This window comes from Hemitrygon akajei, chromosome 32, assembly GCF_048418815.1.
Source record: "Hemitrygon akajei chromosome 32, sHemAka1.3, whole genome shotgun sequence".
NCBI lineage: Eukaryota > Metazoa > Chordata > Chondrichthyes > Myliobatiformes > Dasyatidae > Hemitrygon > Hemitrygon akajei.
Window position 1 is genome coordinate 34,615,059 of NC_133155.1, and position 25,141 is coordinate 34,640,199.

At 39.0% G+C, this 25,141-nt stretch overlaps 1 protein-coding gene across 1 annotated transcript in view; it reads right to left on the reverse strand.

Moving 5' to 3' along the window:
• nfyc (nuclear transcription factor Y, gamma) overlaps nucleotides 1–21,639 on the reverse strand; it is a 42,768-nt gene extending 21,129 nt beyond the window's left edge. Inside the window, exons 1-3 of the mRNA XM_073034494.1 lie at nucleotides 21,307–21,639; nucleotides 9,215–9,339; nucleotides 4,553–4,624 (exon numbers count right to left, since the gene is read on the reverse strand). Of these exons, the coding sequence (XP_072890595.1) occupies nucleotides 4,553–4,624; nucleotides 9,215–9,337 (195 nt within the window). The 5' untranslated portion in view covers nucleotides 9,338–9,339; nucleotides 21,307–21,639. The remainder of the gene's footprint in view (nucleotides 1–4,552; nucleotides 4,625–9,214; nucleotides 9,340–21,306) is intronic.
• Nucleotides 21,640–25,141: the final 3,502 nt, after the last annotated feature.

A 25,141-nucleotide genomic window follows, 5' to 3' on the forward strand; every position in this document is an offset into this window, starting at 1 on the left:
TGAGTCAGCATGGATTTATGAAGGGAAAATCATGCTTGACTAATCTTCTGGAGTTTTTTGAGGATGTAACTATGAAAATGGACAAGGGAGAGCCAGTGGATGCCGTGTACCTGGACTTCCAGAAAGCTTTTGATAAAGTCCCACATAGGAGATTAGTGGGCAAAATTAGGGCACATGGTATTGGGGGCAGAGTACTGACATGGATTGAAAATTGGCTGGCTGACAGGAAACAAAGAGTAGCGATTAACGGGTCCCTTTCGGAATGGCAGGCTGTGACCAGTGGGGTACCGCAAGGTTCGGTGCTGGGACCGCAGCTGTTTACAATATACATTAATGATTTAGATGAAGGAATTAAAAGTAACATTAGCAAATTTGCTGATGACACAAAGCTGGGTGGCAGTGTGAAATGTCAGGAAGAGGTTATGAGAATGCAGGGTGACTTGGACAGCTTGGATGAATGGGCAAATGTATGGCAGATGCAGTTTAATGTGGATAAATGTGAGGTTATCCACTTTGGTGGCAAGAACAGGAAGGCAGATTACTATCTAAATGGAGTCAAGTTAGGAAAAGGGGAAGTACAATGAGATCTAGGTGTTCTTGTACATCAGTCAATGAAAGCAAGCATGCAGGTACAGCAGGCAGTGAAGAAAGCTAATGGCATGCTGGCCTTTATAACAAGAGGAATTGAGTATAGGAGTAAAGAGGTCCTTCTGCAGCTGTACAGGGCCCTGGTGAGACCCCACCTGGAGTATTGTGTGCAGTTTTGGTCTCCAAATTTGAGGAATGACATTCTTGCTATTGAGGGAGTGTAGCGTAGTTTCACAAGGTTAATTCCTGGAATGGCGGGACTGTCATATGTTGAAAGATTGGAGCAACTGGGCTTGTATACACTGGAATTTAGAAGGATGAGAGGGGATCTGATTGAGACATATAAGATTATTAAGGGATTGGACACGCTGGAGGCAGGAAGCATGTTCCCGCTGATGGGCGAGTCCAGAACTAGAGGCCACAGTTTAAAAATAAGGGGTAGGCCATTTAGAACTGAGATGCGGAAAAACTTTTTCACCCAGAGAGTGGTGGATATGTGGAATGCTCTGCCCCAGAAGGCAGTGGAGGCCAAGTCTCTGGATGCATTCAAGAGAGAGTTAGATAGAGCTCTTACAGATAGCGGGGTCCAGGGATATGGGGAGAAGGCAGGAACGGGGTACTCATTGTGGATGATCAGCCATGATCACAGTGAATGGCGGTGCTGGCTAGAAGGGCCGAAGGGCCTACTCCTGCGTCTATTGTCTATTGCTGATCCACCCTCTAAGCTCATATGCTTTATTCTTGATACTCCTCGCATTAAAATATACACACCTCAAACCACCGGACTGAGCTCGTCCTTTCTCTATCACCTGCTAATCCTCCCTTTCGCAGTCTCCAAGCTTTCTCTCTTTGTGAGCCAACCTCCCTTTGCTCCCTCACTTCAGTTTGGTTCCACCCCCCCAGCAATTCCAGTTTAAACTCTCCCCAGTAGCCTTAGCAAACCTTCCCACCAGGATATTGGTTACCCTCGGATTCAAGTGCAACTTGTCCTTTTTGTACAGGCCACACCTGCCCCAGAAGAGATCCCAATGATCCAGAAATCTGAATCCTGCCCCCTGCTCCAATCATTAGTGATCTACACTTAAAACACAGGAGGCAAAATAATGCCTTATAAGTAGATGGTAGAAAGTTTTTGGACACAGGCAAGATACTTCTTGCAGGATACCAAAGCTCTGATCAACTCTCAGCTATAGGACATATATGGCCAGTCCAACTGAGTTCCATAACAATGTTGACCTCCAGTACATTAATGCAGGAAGTCTCAATGACAGAAATTCAAAGGTAGGTGGCCGTCCTGCTAGAAAAGGATATTGTCTGGCACTTCAGTAGTACAAACATTAGTTGCCACTTATCAGCCCACGAAGTCTGTGCGAAAGAATTGAAAACAGTGCAATAGTCCGAGAACATTCACTCTCCTGACCCATTAGGTTTGTATGCATTTGCTCTTTTACCATCACGCAGGATATTCTCCAAGACACAATCTAGTGGAACCACTATGATGCTACTACAATAGAATAACAGTTGGCTAAACTTCTCAGCAGTAAATTATTTACAAATGTGGATCAGCTCAGAGCCAGATTACCAGTTGTGTCCCACAGGAATTAATACTGAGTCAATACATTCAATGATCTACTTAAACAACCTGGATAGAAGTGCAAGGGAGGTGTCAAAGTGGGATGATGGAATGAAAACGTGTGCGGTGTTGAGAAGACAACAGATCGGCAAACAGTTAAATTTTGGGAAAATAGGAATAACTCCAACAAAACGCTTTTAATCCAGAATGCAATGTTAATTACATGGACAAGAGAAACCCCAAGTATACTAAGACTTTAAAAAACTGAAGCATTAGGATATTGCCCTAACCACTGCTGAGGAGTGGTTATTGTAGTTGTCAAACTAACAGGACTTTTCAACGTAAAAGTACACCATGTTGTCAATGTATCAAACTTTATTATTCAAAGTGCTTGTAACGACACATCAGATTTTGGTTTCTACACATAGTGGGTGACAGAAGCTGCAATAAAAAGGTTCAAAGTTTAGTCACAAAAAAGTAAAACTCCTGCAGGTTGTTTTACAATGTTAAGCAGCTATATAAATACCCTAACAAACAATCTTAACTACATAGACAGACATAACAAGCATTTCGACTTCAGGAAAAATTGAACTGAAGTTAGTATACTTTGAGCAATAAATTGCTTCCCTACCGAAGAATTTCTATCTTGGAAGGAGTAAATATCATCCTTTGCCAATAATGTTTCATGGCCACCTTTTACTGACATATACCCAATTAAACTTGAAGTTAGTGGCTGCATCACTGTCTGGTGGGGGGTGGGGGAGCGCTTCTGCACAGGACTGAAAGAAACTGCAGCGGGTTATAAATTTAGTCGGCTCCATCTTGGGTACTAGCCTACAAAGTACTCAGGACATTTTCAAAGAGCGCGTCTCAGAAAGGCAGCGTCCATTATTAAGGACTCCCAGCATCCAGGGCATGTCCTTTTCTCACTGTTACCATCAGGTAGGAGGTGCAGAAGCTTCAAGGCACACACTCAGTGATTCAGGAACAGTTTCTTCCCCTCTGCCATCCGATTCCTAAAAGGACATCGCACCCTTGAACACTATCTCACTTTTTTAATATATATCATTACTGTTTTTTGCACAATTTTTAATCTATTCAATATACATATACTATAATTGATATACTCATTTATTATTTTTTCTTCTGTATTATGTATTGCATTGAACTGCTGCTGCTAAGTTAACAAATTTCATGACACACGTGGGGGTAATAAACCTGATTCTGAATCTGTCAGGTTTGCTCCAAGATGCAAGAGTTAAACTGGACATTGCTGTGTGTATGGCATCACAAGGTAGATTGCCATAAGAACATTAGTGAAACACATTAATTCTTGTGATAATCAAGTAATTTCAGAGTCACTTACAACAGTGTTTTATTTAATTCTGAATAAAATTCCAGGGAAAAATAATGTTCAATTGTTTAACTGAATTTAAATTCAAACATTTAAAAATCCTGTCCCAGATTGTAGATTGGACATCTGGATTAGTTCAATAACTTAACTGCAACTACACCATCAGGTACAGTATTAGAGTTTTCTACTCCATTTTTCTAAATTTGCATGAACACAAAGTGGTAAATTCACCAGATTACCACCATCTTTGACCCAAGTGTCTAGGTTCACAGCTTCAATGGCCAGCTTGTATTTTACAGTTTAAATGCATCACTGAATGATGCTCACAGCAGTGTATTCTCTCAGCCACTCCACCACCGTAGAGTGTCTGAAGAACAGTATGGTTTTTAAAAACTGCATTTTGGACATTCGCAGCACCAAAGAACCCACAAAAGGTATCAGGTTTCCCCAGATACCTTTATATACACCGACTGCTATAATTAAAAAACTTACCCTGCAGTTTAACTCAGATCTTTTGTTAATAAAACCACATTAAATAATTGGATTATTAATTTATAATCAAAATGAACTTTTTGAGGAGAATTAAAGGAGAAGTAAGAAAGAGTCAGCTGTTGATTTTTTTTTTAAAAACACTCTGAGCTGCAAGAATACAAATCCTAGTTCTATGACATTTTGATTTGGTTGCTTAGATCCTACACCGAGAAAAATAACAACACTGGAACAAGTGATAAATTATATCTAAAAAGGGAACAATGATACTGAATCCCTTTATAAAAATTAACACGCATGAGCGACTGCCCATACACATACACCTTGTCCAGTTAAGGTAGCTCAATGCTAGATCTGAGTGAAAGCATTTCAACCACCGTGGGAACAGTGGAGCTATAATTGGTTAATTGCCACTGTCATCAGAAGCCCTCCAATTTGCTGGAAAAATATTTTCCACTTATATTAGCTCTGGGTCCAAATGCATGAGTGAAACAGTGCTCCTGTGCAATCTTCATTGATTGCCTATTACTACTGCATGAACACAGTACCTTTACATCTTCATCGAGTTTCATAATCTTCTTGATTCGAGCCAAGGGAAGATCCTGCATCTTGAAATCATTCTGTTGGGTCAAATATGAAAAGAGGGCCAGAAAGAGGGGTTTAAAACACAGTGTAAAAGCTTCTAAAACATACAGACTGAACATGACATCCAGTAATTCTACTAGCTGCATTTATTCTAGATATAATGTTACATGGGTGGCCTGTGCACTGCTCTCAATCTTTTAAAATTCATTGAGTAATAACTACAGTACATTCCAAACTGGATTCTTAATTACACAATCACCACTGAAATAAGACCACAAGCCTTGTTTCTGGACCGTTTTCACATTTGGGCTGAAATTAAAAGCCCTGCTCTGGGCTTAAATCAGAATTAACTGTGGAATTATTTAGTCCCAATTACAATCTGCCACCCACTAAAAACCCTCCAACAATTCATTTTAAAATATTGGCACATAACACACAGGGATTCATTTTATAATGAAATGAAATCACAATTGTAGAATTTAGAAGTAAATTTTAGCACTTAGCAAATGATTTAGAAATGTCCACATAGGGAATAACAAAAACAGCTAAAATAAATTGGAAAAGGAGGAACAGAGATTAGTAACTCTCAAACTGAAATGAAACATTTTATTAAAATTGTAAAAAAAAGAACATAGAACAGCAGAGTACAAGAACATGCCATTCGGCCCACAGTGTGACAAACCAATTAAATTAGTATACAAATGGCTTACTAATCTCTTCTGCCTATACAACATCTATAGTCTTCCTCTCGTTTGTACACCTATCTCAACACATTTTAAAAGTCCCTCATATTTCTGCTTCTACCACCACTCCAGGCACCAACCGCCCAGTGTAAAAAAACTTGCCCCTCACATCTCCTTTGAAATGACCCCCTCTACCTTAAATGCATGCAGTCTGGTATTGGGAGAAAGATACTGTCTGTCTATTCTATCTATGCCTCTCATAATCCTCTATCAGATCTGTACTCAGCCTCCACCGACCGTTCTGGAGAAAACAAGCCAACCTCTTGTTATATAGCACATGCCCTCAAATCCAGGCAACATCCTGGTAAACATCTTCTGCACCCTCTCCGAAGTCTCAACAGCTTTCCTACAATGGGGCAACCAGAACTATACGCAGTACTCCAGGTGCAGCCTACCTAGAGATTTATAAAGCCGCAGCATAACTTACTGACTTTTGAACTCAATGCCTCAAATAATAAAGGCAAGCATGCCATATGCCTTTTTAACCACCCTTTCAACCATGTAATCACTTTCAGGGAGTTATTAACTTTGACTCCAAGATCCCTCTGATCAACGCTGTTAAGGGTCTTAACCTTAAGTGTCCTGTCTCTTTACATTTGACCTACCAAGGTGCAACCTCACATTTGCCTGGATTAAACTCCATTTACCATTTCTCCACCCATATTCACAAATGATCTATATCTATTTTTGTCAGTCGTCTGCATTATCCACAACACCAATCTTCGTATCATCTGCAAACTTATTAAACCACACATCTACATTTTCATTCAGGTCAATTATATACATCACAAACAGTACCGAATAGAAAACAAATATAGTTTAAGTTGGGAACTCAGCTTTAAAGTAATTATTTTTGCATGTAATTCTGTCTGTTCAAATGCTTGGATCATCCCTTTGCAGAGCAAATGAAGATAAAGCATGTTTGTTTTTGAGGGAGCTGTACTCTAGGCTCAAAGCAGCTCAAGGTGGGAAAAATACCAAGGCCAATTTAATTCATTCTTGAGCACGGGAGGAAATTACACACAGTAGTTGGTAATGCCCAACCAAATGTGCTCTCTTTGCTAAACTGCATGTATATAGGGTCTTAATGGTAACGGAGTCAAGTGCCCCAAGGCACTACACAGAGCTTGCAAATAAAATGTAGCATTAAGTTACAGAACGAGAAATTAGGGCAACTTCTAGGTTCCCAACTTGCATGTATACACAATGAAATGAACACCATGACCTTGAAGAGCAAGCCTGCAACAAGGTCAAATCTCAGCTTACACTGGTCTCAAGTCAGCAGCTTCACCTCACAGTTGTACCAGTCTGTTTGATCATGATGGGGCAATTCACCTCCAAACTACCCAATGGAATGCAGCCAATCTATGGAAGAATTCTTCAACCTACTGCAAGTCACCTCTAGTCAGAATTACGGCCACTCCAAATTTTAGTTAAATTGCTGTACACAGGATGCCACTTGCATTTTGGCTTGCTTGGAGAATGAATGATCAACTCATTCATTGAAGCACACAGAGGATGAACCTACTACAAATAACAAACGACAAAATAACGAAGGTCTAGGAAAACGTCCTGCAATACATTACTACTTTCCTACATCTCAAAGACAGATCAAAAATAAGGAACAAACCAGCACAAATATCACGGGGTACAGTGATCCCTACCCCGTTTTGGTATACGAGTCATGCAGAAGCTACAGCAGGAGCATTAAAACACTGGGGGTATGCCATTAATATCATCCTTGCAAAAATCATCTAAATGAGCCTAAGTGAACCAATGTCAGTATCCACTTCCAAATCTACATCCCAGTATAAAAGTCTTAATTATATTCAGCCTACTCCAATGGGAAGATTTGCCCAAAGTCCTCTAACAGATACTACAAATTCTCATGGCAAGAGATTACAATACTGTTGTTCTCCAAAGCTACTCAAAACAATTGTTAACATCCCCACTGGCTTCAGTGGCCCATGGTCACTCCAAGTTAAAAAGGAACATTTAGGATGGGTTGGAGTGCATTCATCAGAAACAGAGCAAAAACAAAAGTGCATCAACTAGCAAAACATCCAGACACTCAATCAGCCACCTCCTGTCCATCTGTGACAGAACTCAAAGATCCCAGTTTCCTCAATACTCTCAGAACTGGATGGTTTGAGAAGTATGCACAAGGTATATTTCACTAAATACAAGATCAAATCTCAAACTTTCAAACATAAGCAGAATATTCAACAGCTTCAGAAAAGAGATGACAGTTTTGACAAGTATGATTTTTCTTGCTATCAAAATAACTAAATTCAAAAAATTAGTGTTTGATATCAAAACATTTCCCATTAGATATCATGGAAATGACTGTGCAAAAATTAAGACTCATTGAGACAATGGTGATAACACAAAATGGACCACTAATTAACTGTACATTGAAAGCAAATTGTGATTTAAAATTAGACAATCTCTCATTAGTGGATCTGTCACAAGATTGGGTGCTCTTCTGTTGGTGATTATTAATTCTAACAAATGCAGCAAGAACCTCCAGGAGTTACAAATTGCATCTGGCTTTAATTGATTGGCAAATGTCCTCCAGTGTTGATAACCAAATAACTATGAACGTGATGTTTAGGATTGGATGGGTAGGATAGGTGACAGGTGGCTGCCTAAAAGGTTTTATGCTAAATGGCCCCAGCCATAATAAATTGCTGAACTATTCATGGAAAATCTAGGGCTTCAGAGGTTATATGTGGAAAAAGATTCTTCCCTCAACCCCAGATGTTCATCAGGAAGGACAAAATAGAATGATCCCTAATCTATGCGCCTTGAACTTTGCTAACAAGCCTAAGTATGTTTGAGTTTCATCAGAGAGAGACTGAGCTTGAGGGGAACTGATAGAGCTAGTTTCCATTTTTTTCTCCCCAGATTCCCATCAACTCTAAATCCACAGATCCTTCTATTCATCTACACTGGGGCAGCTTACAGAGATCAATGCACTTTCCAGCTTGCACATTTTAGGGATGTGGCAGGAAACTGGAGCACTTGGAAGTTCATGCACCTACAAAGACGCGTACAAATTCCCCAAAGACAATATTAGAGGTCAGGATCAAATGGCGAGTGGGCGAGTGCCCCCACCCCCCCAAAATCGGTCAGGGGTTGACCGAGGATGTTGTGTCCTAGCTAAGACCAATACAGTTTTGTACCAGCAGCATCACAGGAGTTGCCGGTCAGTGTTGAAATCAACTTAGGGCTGCCGTGGGGACTTCAGCTCAGGATTTTTTTCCCGGGTTTACTCCCTAATCTTTCCACATGAGCCGCAAGGTAGCAGAGGTTTGAGGTCAGAATTTTCCTTCTAGATGATCCGCCAACAACAGTTGATGAGCCCCATCTGCCCAAAGCGACTGGTTTTAAGGTGCCAGTAACCCGCCTTTGCCCCTATAAGGGAAAGGCTCCACTATCACCCTTATACAAGGTGCTGAGACTGTGTAAAGGAAGAAATAGATTGAACATTCTGAACATTATCAAGCACAAGTCTAATGCTTTTAATCTTATCCCAGACACAGACTCAGTTCTCCAATCCTGCCGAAGGGTTTCAGCCCAAAATGTCAGCTGTACTTTGTTCCATAGATGCTGCCTGGACTGCTGAGCTCCTCCTGCATTGTGTGTACGACACACTCAGAGATTGGTGCAGCTCGTATTCCTGTCCACATTACCAAGGTAGAGCCCAGTTTTGAAAGTTTAACAACTAAAAGCTCAACCTGATGCTTTAATTTAAGAAATTTTATTCATACATATTTACAATACATTCTTCTCCTTAAGAAAAGTAGTTACAAACCAGATTTCAGCCAGTTGGAATTTCATGAACTTGTAGTGAACATTCAAACAAGTAATGAGACATACCGGTGTTAAGTTGCGAATCTCTTCCATGACACGGGGCCAAAATGTCTGCAGCAAATGTTGGGCTTCACTGTTTCCACCGCCTTGAGAGGCTGTACTAAATGAACTATCTGCAGTGGCAGACATTCCTAAAAAAAAAACAAAAAGAATTTTACTTATTTAGCGCCAAGCATGTCTTCAGGATATCCCTCAGCAACTTACCGCCATTAAATTACTTCATGGATGTAGAAATCTTGGAAACCAATTTGTACAATGCAAGCTCCACAAACAGCAATTTCAAAAGGAGTGGATGCTTTATTTTCCAGAAGTTTTAATTGTGGTATAAATAATTAACAAGCCCAAAAATTAATTACTTTTCTTTTAAATATTATTACAGCATCATTTATATCTGCCCACGAGAATAAATATTCTCAAATTTTAGTGACTCAACTAAAATACTGTGATGATAACTGTGCAGCAGTGTCTCAGTACTATGCTGGAGCAGTCTTACCATCCAAATTGATAGGAAATGCTGTTAGATGCACTACTCAGATCAAAAAGATACTAGAAATCAGCACAAAGGTAGGATAACATTAAAGTTACTGCCGAATTAAAACTACTAATTTTGCTAAATAACTTCAGCAAGAGATCTGTAGCTTCAATACAAGGAAACACTTTAATCCCGTACATATTAGAATTCAGGTGAATCAGAAATAGATATGATCATCCTGATCCATTAATAGGATTATGCCTGATTTTCTTTAATCTTGTTGCCATTCTTCTGCATGAATCCCATTTTCCATGATTCCCTTAATATCTCAAAGTTTATCTTAAAACTATTCTTGCTTTTATAGTGATAACTAATCAAAAGCTTCTAAAAGTTATAAAGTATTGAGGCATCTTTGGACAAGTATTTATTGCAAGAGTTCTTCTGCGAAATCGCACCACCCCCTCCGAGTACACAGTTAGCTGCTAAAAGGTTAAAAATATTGATGTTTACAGTTTTCCATTATGTACACACAACTCCTCAGCAAATGAAATTCCCCAGCCCACAGTAAATGACATTTACGCCACACAAATTCTAGGTAATAACCATTACAAAAAGAAACAGTAATTTGCCCTTGCCACTTAGTAACATTACTGAAATGAAGTCCTTAGGGTGGGGGTAGGACAGAGACAAAAGGTACATCACCAGTGACCAGAAACTAACCACATAATTACAGTGATCACAAGTATAAACTAGAGGTTGAAACGAATGAATCACAGGTACTTCTCTACTTCATTACCTCCACTTGAAACCCAATAAATCATTATCCCGAATTCTGGAAATTCCTACTCAATTAACATTGTGATGGCATCTTCACCGGAAATTCTTATTGTAGTCAAACAATAGATCACTCACAAAATACTGGTGGAATGCAGCAGGCCAGGCAGCATCTATAGGGAGAAGCACTGTCGACGTTTCGGGCCAAGACCCTTCGTTAGGACTAACTGGGTTTTTTTTACACTAACACTACCATTAGTGTCAATATCTCATACATGAATAATTCTTTTTAAAAAGTTGCCCTAAAGTTATTGTTGAGTTCTGTCAAAGATTACCCTGTTCTCTGAAAGACACTATTCTTGACTATTCTAGGATCAAAGTTCTCCCCACAAAGTAAATTCACAGGAAAAAATATTGTATTTTGTTACTGCTTGCTATGCACAATCCAAGGGGAGATGTTGAGAAAACTTTTGCATTCATTACATTTCATTGAAATCTATGACACTACTCAATATCACAAGTAAATGCTAATGTAGAAAGGCTCAGATCCCATTTCTCAAGATCAAATCCACTGTGAAGGCAACATTTTCAAATGAGAAAATATACATTCTGAACAGTGAAAGTAATATTATGATGAGGCAATAAGTCACAATATCTTCTTGGTAAAAGTACATCATTCAGCAGTCCAGCTCAGCAAATCAGCAAAATTAAACCAAAAATTTACCTTTGAACTGGAAATTCTAATTAAAAAGTCATATCTTAGAATTTCTAAATGTCCCTGGTTACTAATTCAATTGGCAGTTTGAACTCTGGAAGTGTTGCATTAACTCAGTTTACCCAACCATTCAGTACATGGTAATGAATTATCTCCAAGAGCAATAGCTTTATGGAAACAAGGACTAAGTTTTTTATGAAAATATTTATATTAACCAAACCTGCTTAATCATGCAAATGATCACAACTCACTGAACTTGAAAATGAATACAATTGATTGACTTGCCATGCATTTATTCAACTCCAATCTGGATTTGTAAATGCTTCAAAAAAAAAGACAAAACAAAAATGTTTCCTACTGCTTTATACAGCTCCTAGAAATATTGGCAAAATACAATGGAACCATTTATGTGCTTTTAGAATGAACCAAGTGCATCATCCCAAAGTGATCAAATGTCTTGTACAATGACGAGGTTCCTCAAACACTTTAGTGAAGTTGGTGTCTGAGCAAGTATGGCTGATTATACCTTAACAAGGCTCAGCATGTGAGCAACATTTCTACATTAAAAGATAACAAGATGAAAGTGTATTCTCATTTCTAGTTAATCTAATATACCAAAGCAACTCAACCTTTACAATGAGAAAATGGGAATCCAATTCCTCGTAACAACAAAATAATTATTTAATAACTGCCAATTAAAACTCTTTCAATGTCACAGGCTATAATCTAATTTGCAGAATAAGTAGGAACTGCATTGCAAGGCTACGCTGACATGCAGAATACAGTAAGTTCTGAAATAATTTTTTTGTGGTACTTGTACATCAAGAATCAAGGATCCTTTAAAATCCAAAATTTACATGAAATCAATGATTTAAAGTCATCAGACTCTTCTTGTCATGCAAGAAATAGTCTGCGCCCTTTGCAATTACCTGGCTTTCTGAATTAATTACACAAACTCTGATCTTCATCAAAATCATAACAACAGACACAATCTGCCTAAACTAATAACAATTGTACTTTTCATGTCAATATTAAATATATGGTTTAATCATTCACATTCCAGGCTGGAAAAGTATGTGAACCCTTGTATTTAATAACTGGTAGAACCTCCTTTAGCAACAATAACCTCCACCAAACGTTTCCTGTAGCTGCTGATCAGACTTGCACAATAGCAAGCAAAAAGTTTAGACCATTCCTCAGTACAAATTTTCTTCTTTTCAAACCATTCTGTTGTTGATTACTCTTCTGTTACAGATTGTTATCTTGTTGCATCATCCAACTTCTATTATGCTTCAGGTGACAGACTGCTACCCTGACATTCTCCTCCCCTTTTGAATTCATTGTTCCCTCAACAATTGCAGGCTTTCCAGGCCCTGAGGTAGCAAAGCAGTTCACAAACCATGATGCTCCTTCCACCATGCTTCACAGCTGGAATGAGGTTTTGATGTGGATGTGCAGTGCCCTTTTCCCTCCAAACAGTGACGTGCATTTCTGCCAATAAGTTCCACTTTTGTCTCATCTGTCCCAAGAACATTGTCCCAGAAGCGTTGTGAAACATCCAGGTGGTCTTTTGCAAACTTGAGATGTGCAACAATGTTTTTTTTGAAGATCTGTGCTTTCCTCTGTGGTGTTCTTCTACGAGCATCATTCTTATTCAATGTTTCTTATAGTCTCTGTTCACGTATCCACTACAGCAAATTCTAGAGATTTCTGCGGGTCTTTTGCTGTTATATTTGGGTTCTTTTTCACCTCATTCACAATTGCATGTTGCGCTCTTGATGTGATTTTTGCAGGACACCCACTTCTTGGGAGAGTAGCAACAGTACTGAATTTCTCCAATTTGCAGACAATTTCTCTTACTGTGGACTGATGAACACTCCAGTCTTTAGCAATGTTTTTGTTGCTTTTTCAAGCTTCATGAATCTCCACAATTCTTCTAATATCCGCTGAAAGTTGCTTTGGTGAAGGCATGGTGCACATAAACAGATCTTTCTTGAGAAGAGCAGGCTCTGTCAGTAACCTGACTGTGTGCGTCTTTTTTAGGGCAGAGCATCTCGACACCCACACCTACAAACTCAGCTTATTGCCTGGAACTCCTGACTCCAACCAGTTTTTGTAGAAGGCAGAGCTTCACACACTTTTTTGAACTTCAACTGTGATTGTTTAAATGGTATAACTCCGTATTATCGAGAAGTACAATTGTCTGTGTGTTATTAGATTAGGCAGATTGTATTTGTCTATTATTGATTTAGATGAAGATCAGATCATACTTTAATGGGTAATTAATGCAGAAAACCAGGTAATTGCAAAGGGTTCACAAACTTTTTCTTGCAACTATACCAGCATTTCTACTTTTATCTTTTATCACTTTTACCAATGATAAAGGGTGCAAATACTACCACTAATCAGGGTGAATTGTGAAAAAAGGTTAGTTAGAAATGTGAAGGTACAAGTGAGGGATTTATCTCTGAATACTGTGAATGTAAGACAGATTCCTGTAAGAGTGGACAATAGGATCTGGATCTGAAAATATGTCATTAAAATGTCTCCTACCCATCTCACATCATGGTTCAAAGATCTTGCCAAATGATTTTTAAATGAAAGTTTAAAAAATAACTTTAATAAATTTAATGAGTGCAGTCCTTCTACTGACATTTGCCGAGCTAACTTGATCATGCTCAAAGGAAAATAAAATTAAGGGAGTGCAGTGCTTTGGAAACAGTTCTACATATAATAGATTACTCTAGTACACAACTTGAGGTGAATACAGCAAATTACTGGTCAAAATATAACTTTTATTGTTCTCACCCTCCTGTCACAGAATACTCATTCCCTAACTTTTGCAGGAATTCAGCAATATTTATTATAGATATTCACTTAAGGTGGAGGCAAGTTGCCTTCCCAGCATTCAGAATAAGGGTGGGAAGTCAAATTCCGAGATAGCCATCAAAAGCAGCTTATTTGCATCGCCAATGATGCGTAGCACCCAGGGAGTAGACTGCACAGCAATTCCGGAAACAAACCATTAATGCTTCCTGGAGCATGTTCATGACCATTAGTGCTTCTAGAGATAATGCACTAATATAAATATGATACAAGAAACTGTTCCTATAACATGCAAGTGAAATATCACAAACCTATCGCTATGGAGAAATTTGTGAAGACATTTGACCCTTGGCATGGACTTCATCTTTATATCCACCTTGAATAAGTTGGACAAACATACATTACCATTACATGAAACATTAAGAGTCATTTTTTAATATAAAAGGGGATCCTACCTGCCCAGTACCAATGATAAAAGGGTTTAGATACAACAGTTGCTTTTATAACCTGCACTCATATGATACAGATCACAAATAGGACCCAAACTACAGTGTAATTCCAGTGTTCTACAGTTGCAAGAAAAAGTTTGTGAACCCTTTGCAATTACCTGACTTTCTACATTAATTACTCAAAAACATGGTCTGATCTTCACCCAACTCATAATAGACAAATGCAATCTGCCTTAACTAATAACATACAAATAATTGTACTTCTCATCAATACAACCACAGTCAGAATTCCAAAAACTATGTGAACCTCTGGGGTAATGCCTTCTACATTAGATTGTTCCAATCAATGAGACGAGATTGGATGTATAGGTTGTAGAGGTGCCCTGCCCTATAAAAAAGACAAAGATAACAGACAGAAGCAACTCTTTGCAAAACAGATCTGTTTGCGTGCACCATGCCTCAATCCAAACAACCTTCAGAGGACCTTAGAAAAATTGTAGAGATGCATCAAGCTAGAAAGTACTACAAAAACATTTCTAAAGCCCCATGTGTTCACCAGTCCACAGTAGGAAAAACTGTCTACAAATGGAGAAAATTCTGTACTGTGGCTACTCTCCCAAGGAGGGTGCCCAGCAAAGATCACACCAAGAGCAAAACAGGTATGCTGAAGGGGGTGAAAAAGAAGCCAAGTGCAACAGCAAAAGACCTGCGGAAATCTCTAGAACTTGCTAAAGTCTCTGTTCACGTACCCACTACAAGAAAAGCACAGCACAAGAATGGTACTCATGGAAGGACACCAGGGAGAAAACCACTGCTCCCCAAAATAAAAACACTGCTGCATGTGTCAAGTTTGTAAAAGACCACCAGGATGTTTCACAACGCTTCTGGGTCAATGTTCTGTGGACAGCTCAGACAAAAGTCGAACTTTTTGGCAGAAATACACACCATTATCTCTGGAGGAAAAAAGGCACTGCACAGCACAGCAACACCAAAACCTCATCCCAGCTGTGAAGCATGATGGAAGGAGCATCATGGCTTGAGGCTGCTCTGCTGGCACAGGGGGTGGACAGCTTGCAATCACTGAAGAACAATAAATGCAAAATTGTATCAAGACAGTTACTAAGCTTAACAGAAGTTGGATGACACAACAAGATAATGGTCTGAAACACAAGGGCAAATCAACGGTTTAGAAAGAAAATTTGTGTTTTGGATGATTCAGACCTTAACCCAATTGAGATGCTGTGGCATGACCTAAACAGTACTGTTCATGCAAGGTATCCCAGAAATATTGATAAACTGAAACAGTTTATTGTGGAGGAATGGTCTAAAATTCCTCCTTACCATTGTGCCAGTCTGAGCAGCAGCTACAGGAAATGTTTGGTGGATGAAGGCTATTGCTGCTAAAGGAGGTTAAATACAAGGGTTCACATACGTTTTCCAACTTGGGACTGTGAATTTAAAAATCTGTTCAATAAAGACATGAAAAGTACAATTGTTTGAGTGTTATTAGTTTAGGCAGATTGTCTTTGTCTATTATTGTGACTGAGATGAAGATCAGAACACATTTTATAACTAAGACAACCAGGTAATTGCAAAGTGTTCACAAACTTTCTTACAACTGTATGTAGGGTTCTTTCAGTCTGTGCTCTTAGAAATTTAGTATTGTGAGACAGCATATCACACAATCATCAGGCTGTTACATACATCTGAGTTTCCAGTCACACAACATATCCTGTGATGTTGCTCATGCTCTGTCCAACAAGAATTTATTCTATACTGCTTGCCTTGGCTGACAACTGCACAGTTAAGCTTTCAGTTACATACTGCTCAATTGTAACTGCTTATTTAACTTTATACTTACACGTTAAAGATCTTATTCCATACAATATGCTACTTAACCGCCTTCAGTAGGTCAAACACAAAACTGATATAAACAAAAAGGTCAGACTGGAAAGCTATGATGACAACAATTTCTGACAAAACTTCAGTGAATCAAACTTTCCACTTTAGAAACATTTAACTGTAATTTCATCTTTTTAAGATAGCTGTATACATTAAGAATATTCATTAGCAAGCTATTTCATAAATACAATAATCTTGGATCCAAACATATTGCCTAGTGTATAATATGTAAATAATGTTTTAAATATAGCATCTAGTTAATTACACCCATCAGATAATTGCATACCAAAGATCCATCTTGGACTTTAACCCTTCTTGCACTATGACAGTTGCATTTTCACATTAGTTGCTGTACTTTCTAAAAGAAGCAAGTCAATTCTAATTGAAATTTATTTTGTGCTGTCTTGGGCTTGGGTGAAACTGAAGCAAATTTATTTTACTTATGAATTAGATCTCATTGTTTAGTCCCAAAATGAAATGCAAAAATGTAGTACCTTGGTGTCAAGTATCTCAAAGTGTTTCTTCACTTTAAATCAAGGACCTTTCATCAGAATCATCTCATCATAAACTAAGTATTTGTCCTTCCATGTGTTGGCTGGCATGTTCAGTTTTTGTATTTTTAAAGAATTCACTGCATCCTAATGCTTTTGTAGAAGAACTTCCTGCTTTCTACAAAGAGCACAACAGGATCTTTTATTGTTCAAATTAACTAGCAGTGAAAAATGACTGTGAGCCACATTTTAAAGCACCACATTTTCTGAAGGGACTCTCATTAGTGCTACTGGATTTGGAGATACAAGTTTCCTTACATTTAATGGTGCCCTCATCTTTCTTAACTGCTGAAGTCCTGGAGTTAGGGGAGCGTGTATGCCGATGATGCCACACACTGCAGCCACCATGCAACAGTGGTGAAGGTAAGCATTTAGAATATAGCATAATGTGTAATATAGCATATTATTTCATAATATAGCATAATGTGCCAATCAAGAGATTTCCTCTGAGGGATTATTAGAGCTGGAATCATCCAGTCAATGCTTAATAACAATGGAGACCATTCGCTGTAACTGCCCAGCCTCTGACAAAGCCACTGGTAGTTTAGTGACTGTTCTAGCTTCCTCATTGGAAATGAACACTGCCTGCCACTTGTTTCAATGCTGTTAAGTTGTGCATGCAGACAACAGTGGCATTAAGCGAATACCACTGCTTTTGGTTTATTGATGAAAGATCAATGAAGAAGCTGCTAAAGATGGCGGGACCCAGCATTGTCCATCATAAAACTCACAGTGATATCCTGTGACTCCGATGACTGCAAGATTTAGCAACCAACGGGATATGCTCAAGGCTCCCATTGATATCATATTGGGTCAAATACTGTCTTTAACAGGAAGGGCAGTTATTCTTACTTTGCATCAGGAGTGCAGCTCTTTTGTCAATGCTTGGACTCGGGTGACAATGTGGTCTTAAACTTATCATCCTCCCTGAGACAGAAGCACTAGTCAATACAACCAAACTGTTACTTGTTCTACTACTATGTAGCATCCACATTCCAATTTCAATGTCAAACACTGAGAAACCAGTAAAATTAAATATTATTAGTACTTTCAAATATCTCAGCCACTCTCAGAAACAACTGTTATTCTTACCCTTTACATCCCAAACAAATGGCAGTTACAACCAGCAGGCTTGCATTTTACTTAAGTGTTCACATTACTGGATGGAGAAGAAAGAGTTAATCAATGTCACATGACTGAAGACTGAAAACTGAAAGCACAATTTTTACAGCAAAGTGTGTGTATTCACAATATTTAATGTTGCAACAATTAGCACATCTAATGTACACAATACAAGGAAGAACTCCACACTGCTTGGGCTGTGACCTGGGAAGATCACGCAAGGTGGTTACACTTCAGCATATGGAAAATAATCCCCTTCTTTTTCAATAAAACAGCACAAATCTTTGCTCCCACAACACCAATTAACTTACACTGACAAAAACTGGTTTGATACTTTGGAAGGAATGGGGCTATTATTCCTTCCAAATATGCAACAGTAACCTACATACATAAAATACAAGATACTCCATAAAGTAAAATCTTAACCTACAAATATTAGTAAATCTTTCTTTGCTCATAAGCCTTGAGAAATGTATGCAAGATATGGGTTTTGTTAATTACTATGACTTATGGAAAACCACCAGTAAACTCAACTACACTAATACATTAAGCTTTTCTTGTGCATGTCCTCTGAACACCATCTACAACTCTGTCTATAAGGAGGATGTATGCTCAGCACAGACCAGGAAGACATTTCTTCAGAACTGTAAGCACTACTAACATGATAACATACTTCTATTTCACAAATATTAAATGTACTTTTGGTAACATCCTTACAGAACAAGCAATGGAAGTTCCACAGTGGTATCAGCAATTTTGCATTGTATAAAACAAGGACATGGAGCAATAGGAACACTAGTGGGCAAATAACGGTTGGTAAAACCAAGTGGGATGTTCTCATTCAGAGGCCTGGAGGTTTCTGAGAAAAGTGAGGATCAACATAAAGATCTGAACTGATTACATACATTTGAGAATAAACCAAGAGTATTAGTAGATTGAGCTGATCTGAAATAATTGCTTATTAAGCATTATGATCCATTTCCTATCCCCAAAAAGTGTGGTTTTCCCATTTGTAACAAGTTTCTGTTAACAAAATGGCTGCTCTTCAACTCCCATCTAGAAGCAACAACACAGTTTCTCAATGTCAAAGATAAGTATTGTGAGCAGTTTTGGACCCTTTATTTAAGAAAGGATGTGCTAACACTGGAAAGGATTCAGAGGAAGCTCACAATAAGGAAGCTGGGAATGAAAGGCTTATCTTATGGGGAGGGATTGATGGTTATCGGCCTTTACTCACAGGAATGTGGAAGAATTGGGGTGGGTGGGGGGGGGGGGGGAAGGATCTCGTTGAAGCCTATTGAATGTTTACAGGTCTGGATAGAGTGATGTTTCTTCTGGAGGCGGTGTCAAGGACCAGAGGGCACAGCCTCAAAATAGGGGGAATGTCGTTTCAGAACAGTTGAGGAGGAATTTCTTTAACTCGAGGGTGATGAATCTGTTGCCTCAGGCAGCTGTGGAGGCCAGGTCATTGGGTGCATTTAAGGAGGAGGTTGATAGGCTATTGATTAGTCGGGATGTGAAAGGTTACAGGGAAAAGGCAGGAGAATAGTATTGAGAGGGAAAAGAAACAACCATAAAGAAATGGCAGAGCAGACTTGATGGGCCGAATGATCTAATTCTGCTCCTAGGTCTTACGGCTGAGGGCTGCCATCCCCAATATGTGTGCCAATATAAACCACACTGTCTTTACATTGGAAGAAACGTATGATGCAACATATTCCATGGAAGTACTGTAATCACACAAACAAGTTCACTAAATGGCTCAATGTCACCTCTCACATCCAACCTTGTAGAAAGGTGTTGATAATGGGTGAATGAACAATTTAAATTAACTTTTTTTTTTACACTATTTTATACCTTGCACAGAGTCACTACTGCATCAAAATAAGGCAAGAGAAACTACTCTGGTTGCATCATGCCAGAAACAAACAAACTTGTATTCATTCTGCAATGGTCAAAACTTTTCATTGTGAAATGCTATACACATGTTCAAAAGTTATCATAATATAATTACTATTTGCTGTGTTATCGATCCTGTTATTCTACTAAACTGTGGCCTTTTCAAAAATTCCAGAGGAATATTGGAAACTGCAAAATGGGAAACTCTTACTGAAACAATTATAAACACTTAACAAACGCAGTGGAATACTTTCATAACCTGGACTTGTTTCCATCCAATGGATTAAGAACCCCCTCTGAACAGCTAACAAGACTACTGTGTCTCAAGGTCACTTTCTTTTAATTCAAGGCCCAGTTACACCAATATCAAGCCTCTCACTACAGGAGCAAGGCCAATGGGTAGTATAACACTTCTGATAAGAATCCTAATAGACTTCTAGATAAATCAAAAAGCAAGTGTCTCTCCCCCACCATCTGTTCCAAAGTGAGTACACTTCAGTACTCACTTTGAGAGGCACTGCCTGACTGAGCTGTTCAATCCAATATTCCAGTGACCTTCACTCACTATTTTCAAGCTAACCAAAAATACAGGACAGGGCTGTAGTCTGTGTCCTTTCTCATTTAAATTTCAAGTTGTTTCCCTTCTAGGTGACTGCTACAAATGTATCCCATAACAAAGATGAAAGCCAAGGACCAGTTTTCACTGCCAGTAATGGTAATATCACAAACTATTAAAAGGCAAAGACTTTGTCATGCAACAATAACAATTTCTGAACGGACTGGTTCACAAATAAATAAATTTCAAATGAAAATGACATAACTAATTTTGGTATACTGGAAAAAAAAACAGTTGAACTTGCCACTCTGATCTGAACACATTATACGATCTCTCTAACCAACTGCAAGCCCAAGAGCCTCGTAAACTTCTTTCATGGCAGTTTTGAAAACCCAGTCAGATTGTTTTAGGCAGGGGGAGATAAGAGGATTCAAAAAGTAAGCCGCAGCCCATTTGCACCACCAACAACAAACCAGCGGACTTCGATACTGTTTAATGGTTGTTGATTTTTCTGAACTACGGATAAATGTAATCAAAGTGGAATTCTTCAAAAGAGAACCAGTCAAAAACACTCGTACTCCCTTCCACTTTAATAATCAGTGCCTATCCACTAGTCATTTGTGAGGGCTGTCTCAAAATCTTCGATTGCTTGCATCAGGTTTGTAAAGAAACAAGACGCTGAAGGACATCACAAAAATGTTTGCACGGAGTAATATACAAGTGGGATCTTTCCTTTCTTAATCCCGGATTTTTAGAAGGAAATCCCACACATTGCAAAGACTGCCATAATTTCCATTAATTCAATCCTGCATAAAATAAATCTCAAACTTACCCTAACATCCAGGTTTACGGTATGCTTTTCCCTCTCCTGCTCCGGAGGGAGGAGGAGTGGGAAAGGAGAAATGGAAGACTCTCCTATGCTCCGAAAAAGGAAGCCAACAATCAAAAGCGCCTCGAATTCAGAGAATCCCAAAGGAAGCTCCAGTACATTGCAGACAGGACACTATGCAACGTATAAGCCTTGCTGTTCAGAACCCCGTAAACGAACGCAATCGCCATTTTTCTTTGTCTTTCACTTGACCCCTGTCTCAGTGATAAACTCTCTACAACAAACCTGCAGCCTTTCCCCCACTGGCAAGTGAAAGCTGAAACTCAGCCCAACCTGCTACCCGCTACAGAACCACCTCCCACGCTGGCCATCTTTCAATTGGCCTACAACGTCATCGTTCCCTCAGAGCTTGCAACCTGATTGGACCACTGCTACATCAATCGGCTCGTGATTTGACACTTCCGGCTTCAGGTTAGGTTGCCCTGCACACTAGGGGTCAGAGGAGTAGGAGAGGCCTGGACACAGGACGCGCCGAACAGAAGCATTTATTGTGTTAAAAAAACATGAATGATTGTAACAAAGGTCGTAGCACTTTACAATACAGCCAATCCGTAAGCCTTGTACTTTCTGTCCATCCATTTACTCGTTTGCCCTTGGGAATATATTTTGGCGCAGGCTTGGATCGCAGTGTTCACCCCGCCTTCTAACCTTGCTTTGTTTTTTTCTTGAATTTAATAGCAATGCGGTTCTTTTTCTGCAAACTTGCCGCCGCTTTGCTTTTCACCAAATTTTCCCCGCCCCAATGACATTTCTATAGGTCGGAACTGTTTTACGAACATTCCATTCGAACAACGCTCGTGTCCAATTGGTTACCCACAGTGTCAATCATATAAACAATTGGCGTCATTCCGAAGAATCCTTTCCATTGACAATTGTAGTCAGATTCCTTCTCAAATATGCAGCAAGACTCTTCAAGTTATCGTTACTCCAACAACAATTTTGCAAATCTAAACTTTTCGGTCAGCGTAGGTCCTATAATGTGACCCAAACATAAAAAAATCTCGAATATTGCCTAGTGTTCTTAAGCACAATTTATTAATCTTAGACAGACATGAGCCCATACTTTGCCATTGACTTCCTGAATGCATGTTTGAGCAACCAAACATCTGGGCCAAACGCGTTAATTACAATCACACCACCAGCATCTACCATGTAGATTAAATGTCTCGATAATTTTCCAAACAAAAAAACCATGAGCTATTGGGGTTATGATCAAAAGATTGATCTGAAGCATTCTTTACAGGAGGGTAATAAGCGAGGAGAGATTTAGAATAGGAATTTTCAGATAGTATTCTAGGTACAGATACAATCACTATTTAGACAGACACTTAAATAGGGAAGCCATGGCAGATACAACCCTAGCACAGGCAATTGGAATTGTGTAGTTGAACAAAAAGGTCTGCGTGGATGGACTTGGTGGGCTAAAGGACTCTGAGTGTTCTACAACTCTTAAGAATCCTATTTTAAAGCTTAGGGACTTGGAGGCTGGAAGAGAGATCAAATTCAGGGATGATCAGAATCACAAAGGGCGTAGATATCTCAAATGTTTATGATTCAGAAAGACCATGGGGTGTGCATTTAAAAGAAATCAAGGCATTTATGGTAATAAGAAGCTAATGCTATTTAAGAAAGGGTAGTATTTTTAAATACCCCTGGTTTGTAGAGAATGAGGACCAGCCAGAATTACATTGGGACAATTAATCCTAGTGGTAACAAAGGCACAACTGAGTATTTCAGCAGATTAGCATAGACAAGAGTTATAGTAATGTTATAGAGTGGTAACAAGTAATGTTCATTTCACTATATGAACATGTGGTACGAAATTCTTCAAGCTCACATCCATCAACTAAGTTGTAAATAGTCCATGGACAGTGACAAGGAATAAATTGGTTGTTTGGGGAGACAGAATTTGTGATAAAATCTAAAGATGATGAGCAGAGTTAGTTACTAGGAATTTCTGTTCATTCAGCACTTAAGTAGTGGGCATGAAATGCTGTGGAGTAAAATTTAGTGAAAAACAATGCTTCAGGGATATCTGAGATAAGTGTACAGTGGGGGGGAAACATTGATGGTAATGCAAAAAAATCAAGAAGAGGTGTGAATTTGGAGCCAGTATTGAAGCAACGAGAGAGCAATGGGTCGAGAGGGGAAAGGAAATGGCAGAAGTAGATGACCACACAATATCATTCTTAATCCATGAACTCCCTGTACTTCATTGCAAGTGATAATGGAAACAACAAATAAATAATGACCACAGAGAAAAGCTCGATACTAATTTTATAGAGTCAGTTGTATGGCATGGAAACTGGCCCTTCAACTGACTTCATCCTTGCCAATCAAAATGTCTATTCACACCCGACACATTTACCTTCATCTGGCCTATCTGTCGAAACATTCCTATCCATGTACCTATCCAAATGTTTTTAAAAAGTTGTTATTGTACCTGCCTCAATAACTTCCTTTATATACATACCACCCTCTATCCTGGGTTCTCCCTCAGGTCCCTTTTAAATCTCTCTCCCCTCTTACAAACCTATGCCCTCTGGTTTTTGATTCTCTTTCCCAGGGAAAAGGACCGTGTGCATCAACCTTATCTATGCCCCTCACCATTTTATTCACATCTATAAGGTCACAGCCCAGTCTCCTGTGCTCCAAGGAATAGAGCCCCAGCCTGCACTACCTCTCTGTATAACTCAGGCACTGGACTCCTGGCATCCTTGCTGTAATTCCTCTGCACTCTTTCTAAATTAATGATGTCCTTCTTAAAGCAGATTAACAAAAATATACACAATACTCCAATTACCATATTCAGTGCACTGATTGATGAAGGCATGCATGCCAAATGCCTTCTTCACTACACCAGCCACCTGCCCATACCAGTGTTATATCATCACTTCTTTTCTCTTCCATTTCCTACCTTTATTTTAAAGTTCAGGGTTCCTGTTACTTTTTAATAACCACATAAACTTGTACACATACAAGAAAAAGTTGGTGAATCCTTTGCAATTACTGATTTCTGCATTAATTACTCATAAAATGTGGTCTAACCTTCATCTCAGTCACAATAATAGACAAACACAATCTGCCTAAACTAAAAACACAAACAACTGTACTGTTCATGTCTTTACTGAACACATTGTTTAATTATTCTCAGTCCAGACTGGAAAAAGCATGTGAACCTCTGTATTTAATAACCAGTAGAACTTCCTTAAGCAGCAATAACCTCCACCAAACGTTTCCTGTAGCTGCTGATCAGACTTGCACAATGACAAGCAGAAATTTTAGACCATTCCTCCAAACAAAAATGTTTCAGTTTATCAATATTTCTGGAATAGATTGCATAACAGCCCTCTTCAGGTCATGCCCCAGCAACTCAATTGGGTTATGGTCTGGATGACCATTCCAAAACAATTTTCTTCTTTTCAAACCATTCTGTTGTTGACTTACTCTTCTGTTTCGGATCATTGTCTTGTTGCATCATCCAACTTCTATTTAGCTTCAGGTGATGGGCTGCTACCCTGACATTCTTATGTAAAATGTCTTAATACTATTTTGAATTCATTGTTCCCTCAATGATTGCAAGCTGTCCAGGCCCTGAGGCAGCAAAGCAGCCCCAAATCATGATGCTCCTTCCACCATGCTTCACAGCTGGAATGAGGTTTTGCTGTTGGTGTGCAATGCCCTTTTCCCTCCAAACATAGTGTGCATTTCTGCCAGAAAGTTCAATTTTCATCTCATCTATCCACAGAACATTGAACCAGAAGCATTGTGGAACATC